This window comes from Apodemus sylvaticus, chromosome 2 (assembly GCF_947179515.1).
Source record: "Apodemus sylvaticus chromosome 2, mApoSyl1.1, whole genome shotgun sequence".
NCBI classification, from domain to species: domain Eukaryota; kingdom Metazoa; phylum Chordata; class Mammalia; order Rodentia; family Muridae; genus Apodemus; species Apodemus sylvaticus.
In genome coordinates, this window is record NC_067473.1 from 54,802,991 (window position 1) to 54,821,769 (window position 18,779).

The 18,779-nt window shown below is 45.9% G+C and overlaps 1 protein-coding gene and 1 long non-coding RNA gene across 3 annotated transcripts in view; one reads left to right on the top strand and one right to left on the bottom strand.

Moving 5' to 3' along the window:
* Nucleotides 1–18,779, bottom strand: part of Copg2 (COPI coat complex subunit gamma 2) — a 125,355-nt gene that overhangs the window by 1,579 nt on the left and 104,997 nt on the right. For both annotated transcript variants that reach the window (XM_052173391.1, XM_052173392.1), the window contains exon 21: nucleotides 529–626. In XM_052173391.1, the coding sequence (XP_052029351.1) occupies nucleotides 529–626 (98 nt within the window). The remainder of the gene's footprint in view (nucleotides 1–528; nucleotides 627–18,779) is intronic.
* On the top strand, nucleotides 6,993–17,064 carry LOC127678440 (uncharacterized). Its single transcript, XR_007976559.1, has 2 exons — nucleotides 6,993–7,289; nucleotides 15,039–17,064. It is a non-coding gene; the product is annotated as an uncharacterized LOC127678440 (long non-coding RNA).

Sequence of the window (18,779 nt, forward strand, 5' to 3'; positions counted from 1 at the left end):
GGGAAGGTCTTCCTCACTAATGTGGTCTGGGTGAGCCCGATGCAGTCTATAGGTCCTGGTAGAGGAACAAGAACAATCTGGCAAGAGCTAGTGTAGGCTGAGGCCAATGGCCCTGAGGTGCACAGTAGTCAAGTGGCCACACTTAGAGCTCTGAGTTGAGGGCATATAGTACCTTCTAAACTTGACACTCCACCCCTCCTTTCTGTCAAAGCTTTTCAGTCCAGGACTTGCCAATATTAAAGCCAACCAAATGAAAGTTTGCTGAAGCAAAAACCAAAACCTATATTATAAGTAAACTCAATCACATTAAAAATGATGTAATTATCTCTTAGTTATTCCCATTAAAAGGGGGAAATAGTGAATTTCTTTGCTAGAGTTACAAAGTGCTCCATTTAAATTCTGGCATGACAGTTCCATTACAAAGAGGGCTAGACTAGGTCCCATGAGTTTTGTCAGCTGTTTAGAGAAAAATACTCTTGTGACAAGAAGTCATTTATTGTTGCAAAGATCTTGGCAGGGAAGACTCACCACATATTCATCATCATATCCATCTTCATCTGGAACTCCAGTATTAGGGTCACAATCCCGGACTGTGAACTTCATGGTACAGCTAAAGGTGCCTGCAACTGGAGGGAGGAGCAGGCAAACCCACATGAGTGGGCAGAGTGAGCACACTTCCACCATCACCTGTGCTCAGCACTGCCCCACATTCTCAAGTCTTAACATATACGTGCATGCTCTGGTTTAAGGTAGTAGTTCTTGAAGCAGTTTGCAAGCTGATCAAAAAGTCAGTTTAACAAAGCATGATTTGAAAATATTTCTGTCCTGTGGACTAGAACAGTGCACAGAAGAGATGACCTGAAGACACTGTTTGTGCTGATGTGGAAAAAGGAGGGGGAGAGATTTTGGTGGGACTTTTTGTCATGCTGGTCAAAGAGTCTATTTTGAAAAATTTCAAACCACTCACTGCTCTAATACACAACAAAGCAAACACTATTAACAGCAGAGCGGCTGCTCATCAGGTGACCACTGACCAAGTACATGGTCTCAGTGCTGTCTTTAGATTGTGGACTGAGTGGATCCACAGAACACCAGAATAAACTGCTCTAGATCAACCTTCAATGTGCAGTGAGTAGGTCAAAATGAGGTTTTACTATTGATAACATCTGTTTCACAATGAAAAAACCCATAGCCACTGTATGTGTCAGATGACTGACAGAAATAAATGAGTAATACAAAATTGACACAATTTTATAAAATTTTGATGAGAGGATTTTCCAAATAGTTTGAAGGAGAGAATTTGGCCAGCATGGATGGAGGAAAGGTGTCTATGGGCTAGATCTGGAAAGGGATCATATGCACATACTACTAGAAATTAAAACATTAGGAAACTACTGTGGGGGATAAGCAAGAGAAGAAAGGAGACTCAAATGTAAACATATGGGCACTAAGAGGTACCTGTTCAGTCTGTAAACATTCATTCCATCTCTCCATAATGCATCCACCCATCCCTCTCTCCTTCCCTTTCTCCCTTATATAATTGATATTTATGAATAATCTATTGATGACACTACAATTCAATGCCATAAATCCTTCAATATAAATTTTAATAGAGTGCTATATAAAGTTGCAGGATTAGGAGCCTGGGGGTAAATTAGAGACAAAATGAATGGTGGATAGCTATATCACAGATGGGGGCAAACTGGTTGGATTTTACGTAGAAGACAAGAAAGAGGCCATTTAACAGTACGGTGGATGTGACAGATAGGAAAGGATTGAGAAGGAATGTGTACAAGGAACCTTTGTGGCAGTTTTCATGAACTGATCTGGTTGACACAATGAGGACTTGCAGGGAATCTGCCAAGGGCTACAGTACAAGCCATGGTAGTAATGCCTCAGTTTAGCTAGAGAAAAGGCAGACCCTGGGAGAACTGAGAGGAAGTCAGCAGGGCCCTCAGGGCAAGAGCAGAACTTTACTATCATAAATATTACAGCTTCATGAAACAGCAAAGGCAAAACTCAAAAGGAACAAAGGAAACAAAACCTGCAGACCTCTGTTAAAGAGGCTTAAAAAAATATTTTATTAGGACTTGCTAAAAATGAGGGCCAAGTGCTAAGGAAATTTTATGACAAGAATACAGAGTTGGGAAGATAATTGCTGAAGCTGAATAGGGAGAAGGGTGTGCAGCTGGGTGGGAAGGTGGGGAAGGGGACCACCGGGGAGAAGACCATGGCAAAAGGGATACATATCTCCAAAGGGTATGCCAAGACAGGGTTAAAGGAAACAGGCTGCCCACAATGATCCACATGGGTCTAGACTGAGCTGAAAACAGGTACAATACAGGACACAGGAAATTAAGGAGCATGAAAAGTGTGTTAAGCAGTGGACATAAAAAAAAGGGTTGTTTACCTAGTAGCACTGAATTCATGGAAATGCTGCACACAGAACAGAAGGGATGCACAGAATATCAACATTAAAGTTAACTTCAGATATAAAAGAGCCAGTACTAGGGAATGACAGGTATTAAATGAAGGTTGACACTGTATTCTTGGGTCCCAAATCTGGAGGGAATGAAAATGAAAAGATAGACTGGAAGCAAAGGGAAGGAAACCCATGCAGAAGGCCAACAAGCAGAGACAGTGTAGAACAGAGGGCTCAAATGATAAGCCCCGGTGGAGCCCAGTGTACATTTAATTGGCCACATTTGGGCACAGAGAACGTGGTGAAGAACTGAACAGGAAGCGTTGGAGGGAAATTGTAGGATCTGGTTGTTAAGGAAGGGAAAGTTTATAAGGATGAAGACCCAGATTGCTGATAAAAAGTGACAGCTGACAACTTTAGGGAGGTATATAGTGGAGCAGGTAGCTTGTCCTGAGACTAGGTTACTGCTATACCATGGAGAGTGTGTGAAGAGTATGAGGAAGTAGACACATTTGAAGAATTGTGCATCCATGATGACTACAGTGGGGTGGAAGTGGGCAGCAGTCGGTGGTGAAGATACTGCAGACTTGCATGGTGTGGCACTGACACTGCTGACATGCTCTGTGGAGCCAGGTTGGCAGTGAGTGATACAAGCCCTATGCAGCCTTGTATGAAAGTATTGCAGACAAGACAGGTTGGAATCTGAAGAAGGAAAAAGGTAGCATTGGGGGTGGAAGATAGTGAGTCAGAGGGTGTGTAGGGAAGCACATTATTGAGGCCAGGCGAGGAATGCTGGGGAAAAAGGGACAGAGTTGACTTGCAGTAGAGAAATGTGTGTGATGCTAGATTACAACCAAAGACAGAATGTGGCTAAGAAACACCGTATGGAGGGTGGTGTCTGGTAACCTTTCCTTGACTGGCATCTGACAACCAACATGACCAAGACTTAAGGGTCAAGTAGTACATGAATGGGACAGGTATGAACCACGGCCAACTGCAAGGACCTTCTGAAGATCCTAGACTGAAAAGTGGGGGAAAGGAGATGGAAGAGAAGACTGCTGAACTCATAATGGCATAAAGATAGCCACCATGGGCAAAGGCAATTACGTGGTGAGCACAAGTGTCAGTGTCTAGGGTCATATAGGAAAAGGATGGCAGAGCAGCCAGGAAAGATGGGAGCATCTAAATGCTGGCCAGTACTGATAAGAAGGTTATGGAGGAGAAAGACTGGGAGCCTCTCTGGGAGCACTGTGTGAAGGAGCCTGACACTGGCAGATAGGTAAAGGTGTTCCCAGGATGGAATCTGTAGGACTGAAAGACTGTGGGTCTCAGGCTACATGATGGATCTTAAAGCCAGACTTAAAAAATGGCATTTGCAGTGGGAGAAGAATAGGCATTGAGTTAGGGGAAGCTTTGGTGGGAGTTTTAATTCAAGGAATCAAGAAGAGCTGGACTAGGATGAACCTGGATAAAATGACACTAGGAAATCTGAGTAGTTTCTCCATAGAATAGATAAATAATACTGGGAGAAAAGTCAAAAATTATGATGGGAACCCAACTCAAAAGTAAAACTTCACTTTCATTTCCAAGGAGAAATGGGGTGAGAAATGCATATAATTAAGATATGGGAACATAGACTGTGCCATGTGGGGTGCTGCACTGAGGCTACTCTGTTGTACGAAGGGTTTTGTTTTTGTCTTTGAAGAGTGGAGATATACTAGAGAGAGAATCTGGCTAGAAGGTCCTGTTCAAGAGGCGGCAGAAACCGGCCAAACACAGGTGGTTTCTGCATAAGGGGTTGATACTATTTTAAGAAAAGATTGTGTGACTCTGTGTGTGTGTGTGTGTGTGTGTGTGTGTGTGTTGGGGATGGGAAAACAATAGATGAAAATCAAAGCAGGTACTGGCTGGAAGGAGAATCCCCTTACGTGGTGAAAAAGACAATATAAGAAGAGAGATTATAGTCCAGGAGGAACTGTGTGACCTAGAGAAAGATTCTGAAATAACATAGTAATGAGAGAGACCATAACACCATAGAGATTTCTAGAACTAAACTCTCAGATTGTAATGCTGAGTGCATGGGAAACAACAGGCAGGAGAGTTTGGGTACACTTGCTCTTTATGCTGGGTGTGAACTATTTAACTAAAGGCCTTGACAGAGGGAAAGGCATGGACAGTGTTTCTGTAACTTCTCCCCTGGTCACAGACCTGAATCAGAAATTCAGGAAATCCCAGCAGGTTGAATGAGGTATACAGAATGTTTAAAGTGTGGTAGAAAAAGGCACTTAAGTTTGAGGCTGCATTGGCTGGGGTGTTGTTAGAGAATCTTGAAGAACCAACAAAGAGAGAAGTGAGAAGCAATCAGAAAAACAAATATCAGGTGTGTGTGTGTGTGTGTGTGTGTGTGTGTGTGTGTGTTACTTGAGTGGAAATAAAAGACATGAATTGAGGTTGGTTTAGAATTCTAAGGTACAGAGTGTCAGGACAGAAAGAGGAATCAAAGTATCACTAATTTTACAGTACACAGTCTAAGAGCAGTTAGCATGTAAAGTTCTCTCTCTCTCTCTCTCTCTCTCTCTCTCTCTCACACACACACACACACACACACATAACCACCACCACCACCGCCATCACCGCCATCATCACATGCTTACGAAGCCTGGCATCACTGAGTGTGCTAATGATGATTCCCTTGTACACATGCCTGCTTGGGGGACGTAGTTTTGTTTTGTTATGGCATAGTACTTTATCAGTAGGCTCACTTTCTTGACCAAGGACCTTAAAAAAAAATGCTGTGAAATATTCCTGTCATCTTTCCAATAATATGGGCAAGATAAGAAACCCATCAGTTGGTAAGTAAACATTTCCAAAATATTTATTTATATTATATGTAGTTAATATGTAATATATGACAACTTTTTATTTATGTTAAAACCATCACTTCTATGCTATAGTATGGGATCATTTTGTACCACCTAAAAAATGTTTCCTACTGAAAATTTCATTTAAAATTATTAGACAACTCTGAATGTACTGTATTTACTAGTATGGGGTGAATTGCTGGTATGTACAAAGGAAGAAGAAGGTGGTATAGGGAGGCAGTTCTTAAAGGAAAAAAGAGAAGAAGACCAACTGGTGACTGAAAAGAGGACATTGGATGGTAATGTTCAGGAAAGACTATGTACAAAGATAGGTCAGCTGACAGGAAAGTTTAGAATTACTCTCTGTGTGTGTGTGTGTGTGTGTGTGTATGCGCGCATGTACCTGCTGGCTACTGACTAATGGCCAAGGGAGGTAGATGGCTGAGTTTGAGGTCAGCCTGGGGGGTTAGAAACAAACGACAACAAAATGAGGCTAGTAAAGCAAGGATGTAAGCTAAGAAGAGGATGTGGGGACTAGAGTGATGCCAAAGACTGAAGTGGGAAGGAGGGCAGTGGGAGGACACCCATGCCCTCAGCTATGAAGACGGAAAGGGCAATGCAGCATAGTTAAGTCTAAGGGTAAATGAAGGAGAACTTAAGAAATGAGCAGAGAAACAGGACTGAGACAGGGAAAGAACACAGATGTGAAGAATGCCTAGTCAGCGTGCTCACTGACCTCAGAAAGATGTTAGAAAGCAGTGGTGGAAAGAGGCCGGAGGGAGGGAGGGAGAGTGTAAAGTATCAATGAAGAAAAGACAGAATGGGTAAGCCCAAGTAGGGTACAATGGGACTAAAGTGAGCCCTAAGAAAACCAATAGTTGAGATGAAATATCCTTGCAAGGTAAGGGAGAGAAAAGAGAGAACAAAGCGAGAAGAGATGTCTATGGATTGAGAGTACTAAAGTGACCACATTATGTGATGTACCCTTGGGGATAAAGAGGAGGGTTGGGAACTGAAGCACCCCTGCACGCAGGATCTAGGGACCTGTGGTATAGTATGTGACTGACAACAGAACAGAGAGAGCTGTGTGAGAAGGAAAGACATCAAGATGCTAAGAAAAGGGTTACACCTTTTATATACAAGCCCATGAAAAGGTCGCTTTGCAACCTAGATCTTATGGGAAGGCCTGAGTATCAAGCAGTAAAATACTGAGTGGAAGGAAAAAGTTGGGGCTTGGGGAAGGAGAAGAAGGAAATGAGGAAAAACTGCTTGGTTGAGATTTTCACGTTTCTCTCAGTTAGAAAAATCCCAGTGTTGAATAGGAAACATACAATGGCACAGTAGACCAGGTTGTGTAGAAAAGAACATAAATTTAAACATAAAGAAAAAACAGATTGGTCTTCTAAAATTCTAACAATTAAAAAAAGTGGAAATGATATAAATGATATAATCTATCAATCATACAGTGTAGACTGTGGGAGCATGTTGTATGTGAAGGAGTGGACAGGGAAAGGAAGACGTTGGGAGTGTCAGGGTCTACACAAGAAGGGGAAACACTGAGATGCTTGAGTGAGGAGATCTAGTGGTCACCACCAGAGAGCTGGGGATATGGAATGGGGGAACAAAGGCCAGGGAGGACAGGGGGCCATCCACAGCAGTGATTCTTAACCGGGGGTGGGGGGGTGGGGGGTTCCACCCGAGGGGGGGGGGCGGGCACGGCCCCCGGGTGGCCTATCAGAACATCAGAGGGGAGCAGCAGCAACCTGCTCACAGACATTAACAACAACCCTACTCAGAAGATGGTTCTGATAGGCTACTGGGGGGCCATGCACCCCGGGTGAGAATCACTGGGGGAAGGGGGATGGAGAAGGCTACAGAGAAGGAAGGGTGAGCAGATGGAGGAGGTGTCAGAGTCATGACTGTCAGACTTGGGAGGAAAGGTCCTGTCAGGCAGGAGGAAGACAGTGAGCAACTGGATGCAGTGCAGGAGGAAGGTGTGAGGAAGGGTGAGAGCTGTGAGAGGGTTTCCTGTCAGGGGCAGGGAGAGCACTGAGGACTGAGGTGGGGAGGGGAGGGGAGGCTGGCAGAGATGGATGCTGCATAGAGGTGATGGAGGTGTGACTGTTGTCCACGGGAGGCAGGGAAAGAGGAGAATGGTAATGAGGAGGAAGAGATTCAAGAGCAGGAAAAGTAGTTGTTCTTAGGTTCTGAAGTGCCAGGAAGAAAGCTGTCAGTTTATCATTAGGGTAGGGTAAGGATAGGCATTGCTGTCAGGATGGGGTGGACTATACGGAACAGAATAGAAAATGACACAGTGACAGGAACAGAGAGCAGATGTTCCCTGAGACCTTTATCAGGGTGAGAATCAAAGGGTGTGAAAGTAAATAAACAGGTTGCAGGGAGCCATGGCTATGGAGCTCTAGAAGGAAATCATAAGCCTGGGCTATGGGGACTGCTGGGTAGAGGGTATAGACTTGGTACAACCAGTTAGATACAGAGGATCTTTGCTTAGAAAATCTGGTGAAGCAGTGAGTATGGAGGACAGGCCAAACTGGGGTGCAGGGTTAGAGGTCTGCAGAATACACCAGAGCATCACAGAGGGCATCCAAAAAGAGTTTCAGCCATTGAAGGTGTGTCTTAAGGCAGAAGAAAGTACAGCAAGAGTAGGGATCATCTGGGCCCAGGAGAAGGGGAGATGAGATGAGAAGTTTGGAAAAACATGATAGCATGGGAGAAGAGCAGGGCCACTGTGTGAAAAACAGAAAAAGTAATAGAAGGGGCAAACAGCTAAGAGAGCAGAGCAGAGAGCTCATTGAAAGGTGCCACACTACACCAAAGAAGAGGAGGAGAGCAGAGTGAGACAGATGAGCCAGGGCTGGGAGCACAGCCGGGGAGGCACCTAGATAACTCCAGGACTACCATGTTAATGAGAGACATGCTGAGATGGTAACTGCTTTGAGGGGAAACCCCACAGGGAGGAAACAACTGTGTTTAATGCAGTAATAAAACTAAGAAGCTATGATGATTAGGGGTGAGATCAGAGAGGAAGTGGATCAAGATGAAGAGGCTGTGACATGGCGGCACTGAGAATTTTAGGAAGGGAGCAGACAAGAAGAGAAAGAGGCCAGACTAGAGGTACTGGGACGTGACAGAGAAGGCATAAATGCTAAAGAACAAGTACAATCTTTCAGGCAAAATACAAGGGAGAAAATGCAGAGGACGGTGAGGCAAGGGTTAGTTTATACCCAACTAGGAAGAACACTGTCATGGGCTGCCATAAAAAGGCAGCAGGCGGAGTGTTTGTTAGGTAGAAGACTGATAGAAAAGATACTTGGAAGACACATGAGGGGCAGTAAGTTACAAATTTGTAGAGTGTCAGTCTTGTACATAAGCTGGTTAGGAGAAGGAAGAAGGAATCCCAAGTTTCCACAGGGAAGTATTTGCAGATATGAGGAGACAAGCCAGTGTCAGTGTTAAACCACAGGAGCATAGCAGTGAAGAAAATCTAATGCCCAAGTATTTGCAAAGTAGCATACTTTAGGGAATATGGCACAAAGGGTCACAGTGACTTCTGTTAGATTCAGAAAATGGAGCACTGTTTGTACAAACTGCAAGTTGCAAGGACAGGACTGGCAGGTAATCTTCTTAGGAATGCAGAGATGAACCTATGCACACCAAGTCCAGAATGTGGGTAAAGGGCTTGAAAATGGGGAAGAAGCATCTACTGGTCAGTGCTGAGAAGACACTTTGCAGGGCTAACCAGATCCTTTCTTCCCCTTTCCAAGGTGGCTAGAACTCTGTACTGGCAGACAGAGAAGGCAAGGTGGGGTGGGAGATTGACACTAGGATCCATTGGGCATTATGGATTTAGTATTGGGGTAAAGAAGGCTAGACAAATGTCAGAGTACGGAAAACAAAACAAAACAAAACAAAACAGGCTCTAAGAGTTTGGGCTGTGTGTGTGTTTCTCTTCTGGATCAGCTGATCCAAAGGTGAAGAGAATTCGGGAATCAATAGGATGGGAAGCAGCGCTTAAACAGGAACTCTGAAAATGAGTGCAAAGGTTTTATGCCAAGGTTGAAAGGAGAAACAGCCAAACTGGACATCCCACAATCAATTGGATTCTTTTAGGGGGAAATGGAAAGGAAGGAAAGAGAGGAGAAAATGTTTTGCAGGAACTTGTTTCAGGTGATGGGAAGAGGCTGAACTATTAGTTGGGAAGAAATAGGCAAAGGCAGATGAGAAAAAGAAGAGAATTAATGGAAAAACTGGTAGTGAACATTCCTGAAGGGAAAGTGGCTAGCAGAGAGATTAGCTGAACAGTGAGTTGACCCCATGAAGAAACAAGGTGTGAATACAAAGAAACAGGTTAGAGGACTGTGCTCTAGATAGGAGGCAGGGAGCCGATGCTGGGCTTGCAAAGACAAGAGGCCAGCAAGGACATATGAAGGAAGAGTTTTGAAAAGGAAAAAAAGAGATCAGCTATGGAAGATAGATGGAAATGAGGTACTAGAATGGGGCAGGGAGGGGAAGGGAGGGGAAGGGAGAGAGAGAGATGAAGAAAGAGACACAGACAGAGAGAGACAAAGAGATGCAAGGAGGGAGACAGACACAGAGAGAGAGAGACAGAGACAGAGAAGGAGAGAGGGGGGAGGAGAGAGATAGAATAGAAAAGAGAGAAAAAATGTTAAAAATGTGGACACCCTTGTTAAGGGTACAGATTTAGGGCCAGGTGCTTCAGATCTAGTAGGAAAGGGTTTTGGATTTAAGGTGGGGTTTGGGATAGGCACTCAGTGAAGGCAGATTGGGCTGGCCTTCCCTTGGGAATAATAATGTTGGAGGTGGGGATAGGATTGAGGACATAGGCCAAGAGATAATTTTCTGGAACTGAACTTATAGAAGATTCTATTTTGAGTGTTAAGGATGATAAATACAAGTTGAAGTTTACTAATCCTATGAAAAGAAGGAACTAGAGAAGTCTGAAGTATAGTAGGAAGGAGGGCAAAAGCAAGGGACTATTTTTACAGGAAACAAGATTTACATAAAAACTGTAGTAGGCTCTGAAAGGGCTCCTTGTGTCTCTGCACTGCATACAAAGAGGACAGGAGGTTTTAGGAAACTAGAAAAAGGTCCTGAGAGGACCAGAGTGGAATCAAAGGTGCTGACATGAAGGAGGGAGAGTAAACTGGATAGGGATATGGCCTTCAAGAGAACAATGCTTGTGAAGACTGGGGTTGCAGTGTGCCATGTGTGTGAAGGGTAAACAGGGAGGAGGTGGCTGGAAGAAGAGAATGCAGGTCTAAATGAAAAGGAGAAGCCCTGAGATGCTCGAGTGAGGAATGGGGAAACAAAGGCCAGGGAGGACAGGGGGCCATCCACAGCAGTGATTCTTAACCGGGGGTGGGGGGGTGGGGGGTTCCACCCGAGGGGGGGGCGGGCACGGCCCCCGGGTGGCCTATCAGAACATCAGAGGGGAGCAGCAGCAACCTGCTCACAGACATTAACAACAACCCTACTCAGAAGATGGTTCTGATAGGCTACTGGGGGGCCATGCACCCCGGGTGAGAATCACTGGGGGAAGGGGGATGGAGAAGGCTACAGAGAAGGAAGGGTGAGCAGATGGAGGAGGTGTCAGAGTCATGACTGTCAGACTTGGGAGGAAAGGTCCTGTCAGGCAGGAGGAAGACAGTGAGCAACTGGATGCAGTGCAGGAGGGTGTGAGGAAGGGTGAGAGCTGTGAGAGGGTTTCCTGTCAGGGGCAGGGAGAGCACTGCCCACTGTGCTTCCTGCTGAGGACTGAGGTGGGGGGTGAGGCTGGCAGAGAGGGATGCTGCATAGAGGTGATGGAGGTGACTGTTGTCCATAGGAGGCAGGTAGGAGAACTCAGGGAAGGAGATGAGTACTAAAAGAGGAGGGAAAGGATTGAGGGACTAGAGTGCCCAGGAAGAGAACTGTCAGCCCAGATCAGAGTAAAGTGGGTACCTTTGTGAAGGAAATGGGGTATTCTGTGTGGGAACAACAATGGGGGCAGAAGACAAAAACATGCATGCACAGGAATGCAGAGAGTGAAAGACTCATTTCTCCTGTGCATGTTTTTAGAAGAATGTGAAAGGCAGTGTATATGCCACCTCGTGCTATGGAGCTGGGATGCCGGGAGGATCCCATAGTTTAGGCCATGAAGAGGCAAACTCTGAGTGCCTAGGCATGGGAGTACAATGGTACAGTATGACTCCAGCTTAGGGACTCCAGTGAAGCACTGGGCATTGAGAGCAGGTAGCTCAGGAGGGAAGGACTCAGGAACTGGTCTGCTAGAGGGGTCACAGACAGCAGCTCAGCACAGTGGTAAGATAGTTCTTTATTACACACTAGAGAGAAAAGCACAAGAAATGGTCACCCAGGGCCCAGAAGAAGTTAGAGGTTTTCAATGCAAGGGCACTGTGGCAGAGAAAATGCTCCATCTGCAAGAGTGAGAAAGAATAACATGAAACAGCTCAGAGGGAAGGGAAGAAAGGAGAGCACTGGGAGACATGGCAAAGAACACTGGAGCTGGGGGAGGATGATGGGGAACATGCAGAAACTTGGACTTAATGCCGGCAAAGTACAAAGGAAGCTCAGGGAAGGCAAAGAGCATGGGCAGAAGGAGATGGAGCTGGGCAGTGAAGAAGCAGATGAGCCCTAAGGAGAATGAAGACAGAGTGGTCACAGAATTTATCTGCACTCATGTGCATAAGTGAGGACAGGGTGAGGGAACAAGGTCCCAGGCATGTAATGCAAACTTTACTGACTTTAGTATAAACAAAGATTAAGTGTGAATGTGGACAGCAGATGTACTCAGCACTGCTCACTAGAGATAACAGTGGAGGAGTGGGTGAGCACAGGTCAACAACTGAGCAGATAGCAAGATAACAAGTTCTGAGTCCATGGCAGAAGTAAGGACTGGATGGTGATGGGGAATTGGAGGGTCTCTGGAAAGCAACAACAGGGGGAAGCATAGGGGAACACCATGCAAAATTTAAATTCATGTTTAGGGCAGAAAGGGAGGCTGAGGTTGGGCTGCTATGGGAAAGTGGCAAGGAGGAGTCAAAGTGCATCAGAGGGATTGGTAGGACAAGAGTGGTCAGTTCAGGAGAAAATGTAATAATCTTGTGTGGTGGTTTGGACAAAAAGAAATGGACCACTGTACCAAAGGGGAAGTCTGGATGTAATCTCTCCAAATGGAGACACTGGGAGGTCTCAGGGGGCAAGCTGGTAGGAAGGGAATACCAGTGTCAAGCCTTAGGAGAGAAGAGCAGAGGAGAGGAGAAGAGAGAGGAGAGGAGAGGAGAGGAGAAGAGAGGAGAGGAGAGGAGAGGAGAGAAAAGGAGAGAGATAAGCTCCAAGTGTTTCAAGAATAGGGCTCTTAGGATAAAGTAAAGCAAAGGGGCCAACATGACTTGGGTAATTTAGAAGAAACCAAGTGTCATGTACTTTATGACAGTTCCTGAAAAGATTGCTCTGGCAACCTCAGGGACATGGGACTGGACTCAAGTAGAAAGAATGGAGCAAGTGGATAGGTACAGGACACATGTGAATGGTGAGGCACAGCTGGCACCAATGCGAGACAGCCATTTCGCAGTGACCACTAAATCTGTGCTTCTGCTGTTCAAGACTGGCTGAAGGGTATGCTGTGGGACAGACAGACGCAGGGAAGAGGTGATTAGTGGACCCAAGATGTAGGAGTATCTTCTAAACTCATTGGGTTTGTAGGTTTAGTTTGAGAAGGTAAAGAAAGTAGGTAACAATATTTTTGCAGGGTACAGCAAGGCTCTAGGGGCTTGAGGCTTAGGAGTTCAGGGGCTAGGTTTTTGTTGTTTTACTTTCTTGTTAAAGGATAAAAGATGAAGAGAGAAAGGATGAAGATTGGTACATGTATGAATAGAAAGATTTCAAAACTGAGTGTCAATCTTATAATGTAGTGGGCCCAAAGGAGAAAAAGGAAGCAAGAGTGACCTGGACTACAGGATTGACAGTGGGAAGACATCTCCCACTCACAGTGGTGTGTTCCCACTCTTTGGAAAAAGATCCTGGTGCATAAGAAACAACAGAGGAAGGGATGCTTGCAAGGAAGCTTGAAAGTGAGCAGACTGCTATAGACTGAGGAACTCGGTGACTATAATGGAAAGAGAAACACCCTCTTCTGTCAACTAGGATCATTGCAATAAGAAGCAAAGGCAGCCTAAGTGTCATCTGAAGTCAGAATCGCTGGAATATCCAGATGAGTGACAGCCATTGGTTGAGAAGACAAGGGAGAGGATGGAAAGAGGCTGAGAGGGGCCCAGATTAGACTGTTATGGAGAACAGGGCAGGGGAGGGGAAGGAGTGGCAGACACTGGGCAGCTGAGGGAAGTACAAGGCTCAGCGCAATGGGAGAATGAACTTTGTAATGCAGGTGGCAATGGAGGAACAGGGAATAGAAAGAATGCAAATAAAATGTGACTACAAGACAATAATGCAGTCACAGTATGGCAGTCACTATGGAAGTCAAATGAGAAAAAGGCATGCAGGGAACAGACAGCAAGGGTAGGGTGGAAGGGAGATGGGCTAAGTGACAACAGGCTAGGATGAAAGAAGAGGGAGGTGCCAGAGTGGGAAAGAAGGCCCTTGGGGGACCCCGCCAGACTTCAGGGCTGGGCATGGTGTAGAGGAAGAGGAAAATAAAAATGTGTTCTTAATGTACTGGATGTGCTTGGATCCTGCAAATTTTGGCCAGGCTCTCTGTTACAGACTGGTTATGCAAGGGTGGCTGGTGGATAAATGTGGGTGGATATGGTTAGGTTTATTTTCAGATTTGTTTGATTGGATAGAAGTGGGGGATTGAGAATAGTGGGACTGAGCATGGGGAGATGAAAGGGGTAGGTTGAAGAGACACAACCCAGGATTCAAGTACTGAGCTTAGCCCATAGAAGTTTCCACCCTGAGTACAGAGGTGGGTAAGTACAGGTTGGTGATTAAGCTGAGTTTACTAAAAGACAGAGATTAAGTACAGTAAGGAGGGGTGGGAAGGACAGCAATGGTAGCCCACTGACCTGTAGCAATAGAACAGACATGGCAATAGTGATGTTCTTCTGTGAGGTTGTAAAGAAGAGGGAAGAATCAGAAGTAGTGAGGGGATAATACAGAAACCTAAGAACAAGGTTAAAGTAAAATCTATTGCCAGAATGCCCGAAATTCATATTTGATGGGAGTTATGAAGAATGGGGAGGAATAAGTTTGTTTGAAATGCTCTCTCATACAAACCAGGCTCAGGGCACATTGTGTCCATGAAAGAGTGAACAGAGAGGGAAAGGAGGTGTTTCCAACTACTGAGTGTTGGGTCAGTCTGACAGAGGGAAACACTGAGATGCTTGAGTGAGGAGATCTAGTGGTCACCACCAGAGAGCTGGGGACATGGAATGGGGGAACAAAGGCCAGGGAGGACAGGGGGCCATCCACAGCAGTGATTCTTAATCGGGGGTGGGGGGTGGGGGGTTCCACCCGAGGGGGGGGCGGGCACGGCCCCCGGGTGGCCTATCAGAACATCAGAGGGGAGTAGCAGCGACCTGCTCACAGACATTAACAACAACCCTACTCAGAAGATGGTTCTGATAGGCTACTGGGGGGCCATGCACCCCGGGTGAGAATCACTGGGGGAAGGGGGATGGAGAAGGCTACAGAGAAGGAAGGGTGAGCAGATGGAGGAGATGTCAGAGTCATGACTGTCAGACTTGGGAGGAAAGGTCCTGTCAGGCAGGAGGAAGACAGTGAGCAACTGGATGCAGTGCAGGAGGGTGTGAGGAAGGGTGAGAGCTGTGAGAGGGTTTCCTGTCAGGGGCAGGGAGAGCACTGCCCACTGTGCTTCCTGTACTGACAAAGGTGGGTTCCAAATGTGACTGGTTGTCCATGGGGAGACAGAAGCAGAGGATAATGGAGTTTGCAGTGCATAGGAGCTCATGGTGGGAGATGATTGCTGAGGCCGGAGAGGGATTCAGGGACTAGAGTACCAAGTCAGGTGTTTCTTTGGGGTGATGGAAGAAGACAAAAACATTAGGGTTGGAATAAGGTAGTAGAATCCTGGGCAGGTCCTTAAGAGTGCTTTCAGAAGGATCTGAAAGAATAAATGTAGAAGGTTGGGTATGGTGGCACATGCCCAAAACCTCCAATCTCAGGAGGCTAAGGGTATAGAATGTCATGCTGAAGGTTAGTCTGCCATACATAGCAAGACTCTGTCTCATAAAGATGTAAAAGGGACATCTAAAAGAGGGAGGGGAGCCATGGTTGTTGGGAGTCAGAAACAACACGCATTTTGTAGGCATAGGGTGGTATGCCTGAGAGGCTGGGTAGAATGTGTGGGTTTGGTGAAGTCTGTCTAATGAAAAAAGTACTGAATATATTTTCATTTGTTGGGAGTGAGTAAGGTTCAGGGAACATCTTTAGCAGAGAAGATTGTCATCAAAATAGCATAGCTAGCATGGTCTGGGATGAATTCATGTGATAGAAGGACTCAGTGGAGCTGGTTGGGAACAGGGTGGCAATAATTGCAACAGTTAAGGGGAAGTTAGGAATCCAGTAGACATAAAGGGGAAAATTCCTGGGTCCATGGGGCCACTGGGAGCTAGAACTGGATATGGAGAGGAACTGGAGCTTCCCTAGGAAGCACAATGTGTGAAAACACAGGAGATGGCTGTGCAAGGGTTACATTCAGATTCAGGGTAAGAGGAGGCACGCTGGGGGTGATGGCATGGCAATGTGTCAAGGGAGAGTCAAGCTGGGTCAGTGTAGCTGGTGGGAAACAGAAGAGGGTGCATCTTAGAAGAGAACTTTGTGGGTTTGTGGTAGTTTCAGCAACAGTCAGGGGGCAAAAATAAAAAAACAAAACAGAAAAGTAGATTGCAGAGTTTCCTAATGGGAACATTGGCAGATCTCAGGGGACAGATTTATAGGAATGATGGTATTAATGTCAGATTTCAGAAGAGAAAAATGGAAGCAAAGGCCTGGGTACTTATAGAATGGAACTGTACGGTGTTTTAGCAAAGGGACAAGAGTGGCTTGAATTAATTAGAGGAAACCAGGTGAGGTACACCTTATTGACTCCTGCATAGAGAGTCTGTTAGGCCACCTCAGAAATGTGGGACTGGACTCCTGGAGAGAATCCAGTATTAGTGTGGATATAGGATGTGTGAGACTGGTGGAGGCACAGCTGGGTACCAATGCGGAACAGCCACTTCGTAGTTGACCTCTGAACCTGTGTTTCCACTGTTCATGATTGGCTGAAAAGAGAGAGGTGTGTTGTACAACAGAGGCTATGCAGGGGACAGGAGACGTAGTGAAATTGGGCAGAGGGCGCATAACTCTGCAGGGTTGTAGACTTAGTGCACAAAGTAAATAGAGAAGACAGAAGTGCAAAGGAGGGTCAATTAGATGGCTTCCTTTTTGGAATGGAGAGCAGATCAGAATGGAAACTGGGGCTTGTGGAAGAGGGCTTTAAAGTCGCATCCCTATTGTGGAGGTAGGTACAGGCTAGATATGAAAGAAGATGGGTGATCTAGATAATCTTATAACTGTTCATAGGCAAGTACAACTGACAAAGATTGCATTTAGCTTAGGGAATCCTTTTATGGAGAAGTGCAAGTTAGATAGGAAAAGAACAGGAAGTCAGCTGTAATGAATGGTCTGTGCTTCTTTTTGAAAGGAAAGAAGAGGAATAAGCTGGTGTGAGAGGGTGAAAAAAAAAAAAGGCAGCCTTGAGTTAGGTATAAAGTAGGATCGACTGACTATCTAGACCAGGGACACTGACTGGCTGTAGTAGAGACTGTAATACAGGGATGGGAAGAACATGAACAAGCAAGCAGATCAAAGACAAGACCACAGACTACAGACATAGAGATGATAGAGTGACTAACAACAACATGAGAGTCACAGCAATGAAGCACAAAAGTTTACCTCAGCGAGGATGGAAAGACAAGAAATGGAGCAAGAAAAAACATTGCGACAGCAGGATGATGCAGTACATGGAAGACAGACAGGGCATAAGACATACCCAGGGAGGATGGACACCCGAGAACAAGGTAGCAGGAGACAAGCTGGGTACCATCAGGGAATAAAGAGATATGGGAGTCCCAGGGTCAGAATGATGGCAATCCAGGGTGCCCAGGACTGCTTGCAAGTCTCAGAATGGGGAAGGAAAAGCAGGAAAGGGTAGTCAGCAATAGACACAGTGAAATGGCTGAATTATTCTCTTGAATAAAGTATTCTTGCAGGAGTAATATTTAGGCCAGGCTCTTTACTACGGATCCGGCGGGGAAGGGTGGGTGGGTGGGTTGGGATAAGGGATGGGGCTTACTTGGGTTGGTGGGGAGGGGAGGGTTGGGAGTAGTGGGGTAGGGTGGGGTGGGTGGGGTGGGGATGGGAGTGGGAGGATTGGGATGGGATTTGGGTAGGGGACACGAGCCAAGTGCCATCTATTGAGAAAATAATTCTACTATTTTGAGCTGTAAAACAATTCCATGTCTAGTGTTCAAATGAATAGATGGACACCTGCTGGGAAAGATAGGATCTACCCAAAGGAGAAGGAATAACTTCAGGCAGGAAGAAAAGGAAAGATGAGGGTCAAAGAATGTCCTGTAGAAAGAAAGGATAGGTAAAAAATATGAGGTAGTTCTTTAGGGCTCACTGTATTTTTCTGGAAAATAATAGGGGAAATTAAAAGAGATAATAAATAATAAGCAAATAGAATAATATGATTGGGGTAAAATAACACCATAATGTTAGACAGTCATATCTGAAAGGGGTGATTAGCATGAGGAAAAATACTTGAAAAAGAAAACAGCTTACTCATAAAGACTGGGGCTGGGCACTTGTATCAGTGTTGAAGGAATTAACAGAAGCAAAGGAAGTAATTTCAAGTGGGGAGTATTCTGCCCATATGTGATAAGGGAAACTTCAAGATGCTTGAGTGAGGAGATCTAGTGGTCACCACCAGAGAGCTGGGGACATGGAATGGGGGAACAAAGGCCAGGGAGGACAGGGGGCCATCCACAGCAGTGATTCTTAACCGGGGGTGGGGGGTGGGGGGTTCCACCCGAGGGGGGGGCGGGCACGGCCCCCGGGTGGCCTATCAGAACATCAGAGGGGAGTAGCAGCGACCTGCTCACAGACATTAACAACAACCCTACTCAGAAGATGGTTCTGATAGGCTACTGGGGGGCCATGCACCCCGGGTGAGAATCACTGGGGGAAGGGGGATGGAGAAGGCTACAGAGAAGGAAGGGTGAGCAGATGGAGGAGGTGTCAGAGTCATGACTGTCAGACTTGGGAGGAAAGGTCCTGTCAGGCAGGAGGAAGACAGTGAGCAACTGGATGCAGTGCAGGAGGAAGGTGTGAGGAAGGGTGAGAGCTGTGAGAGGGTTTCCTGTCAGGGGCAGGGAGAGCACTGCCCACTGTGCTTCCTGCTGAGGACTGAGGTGGGGGGTGAGGCTGGC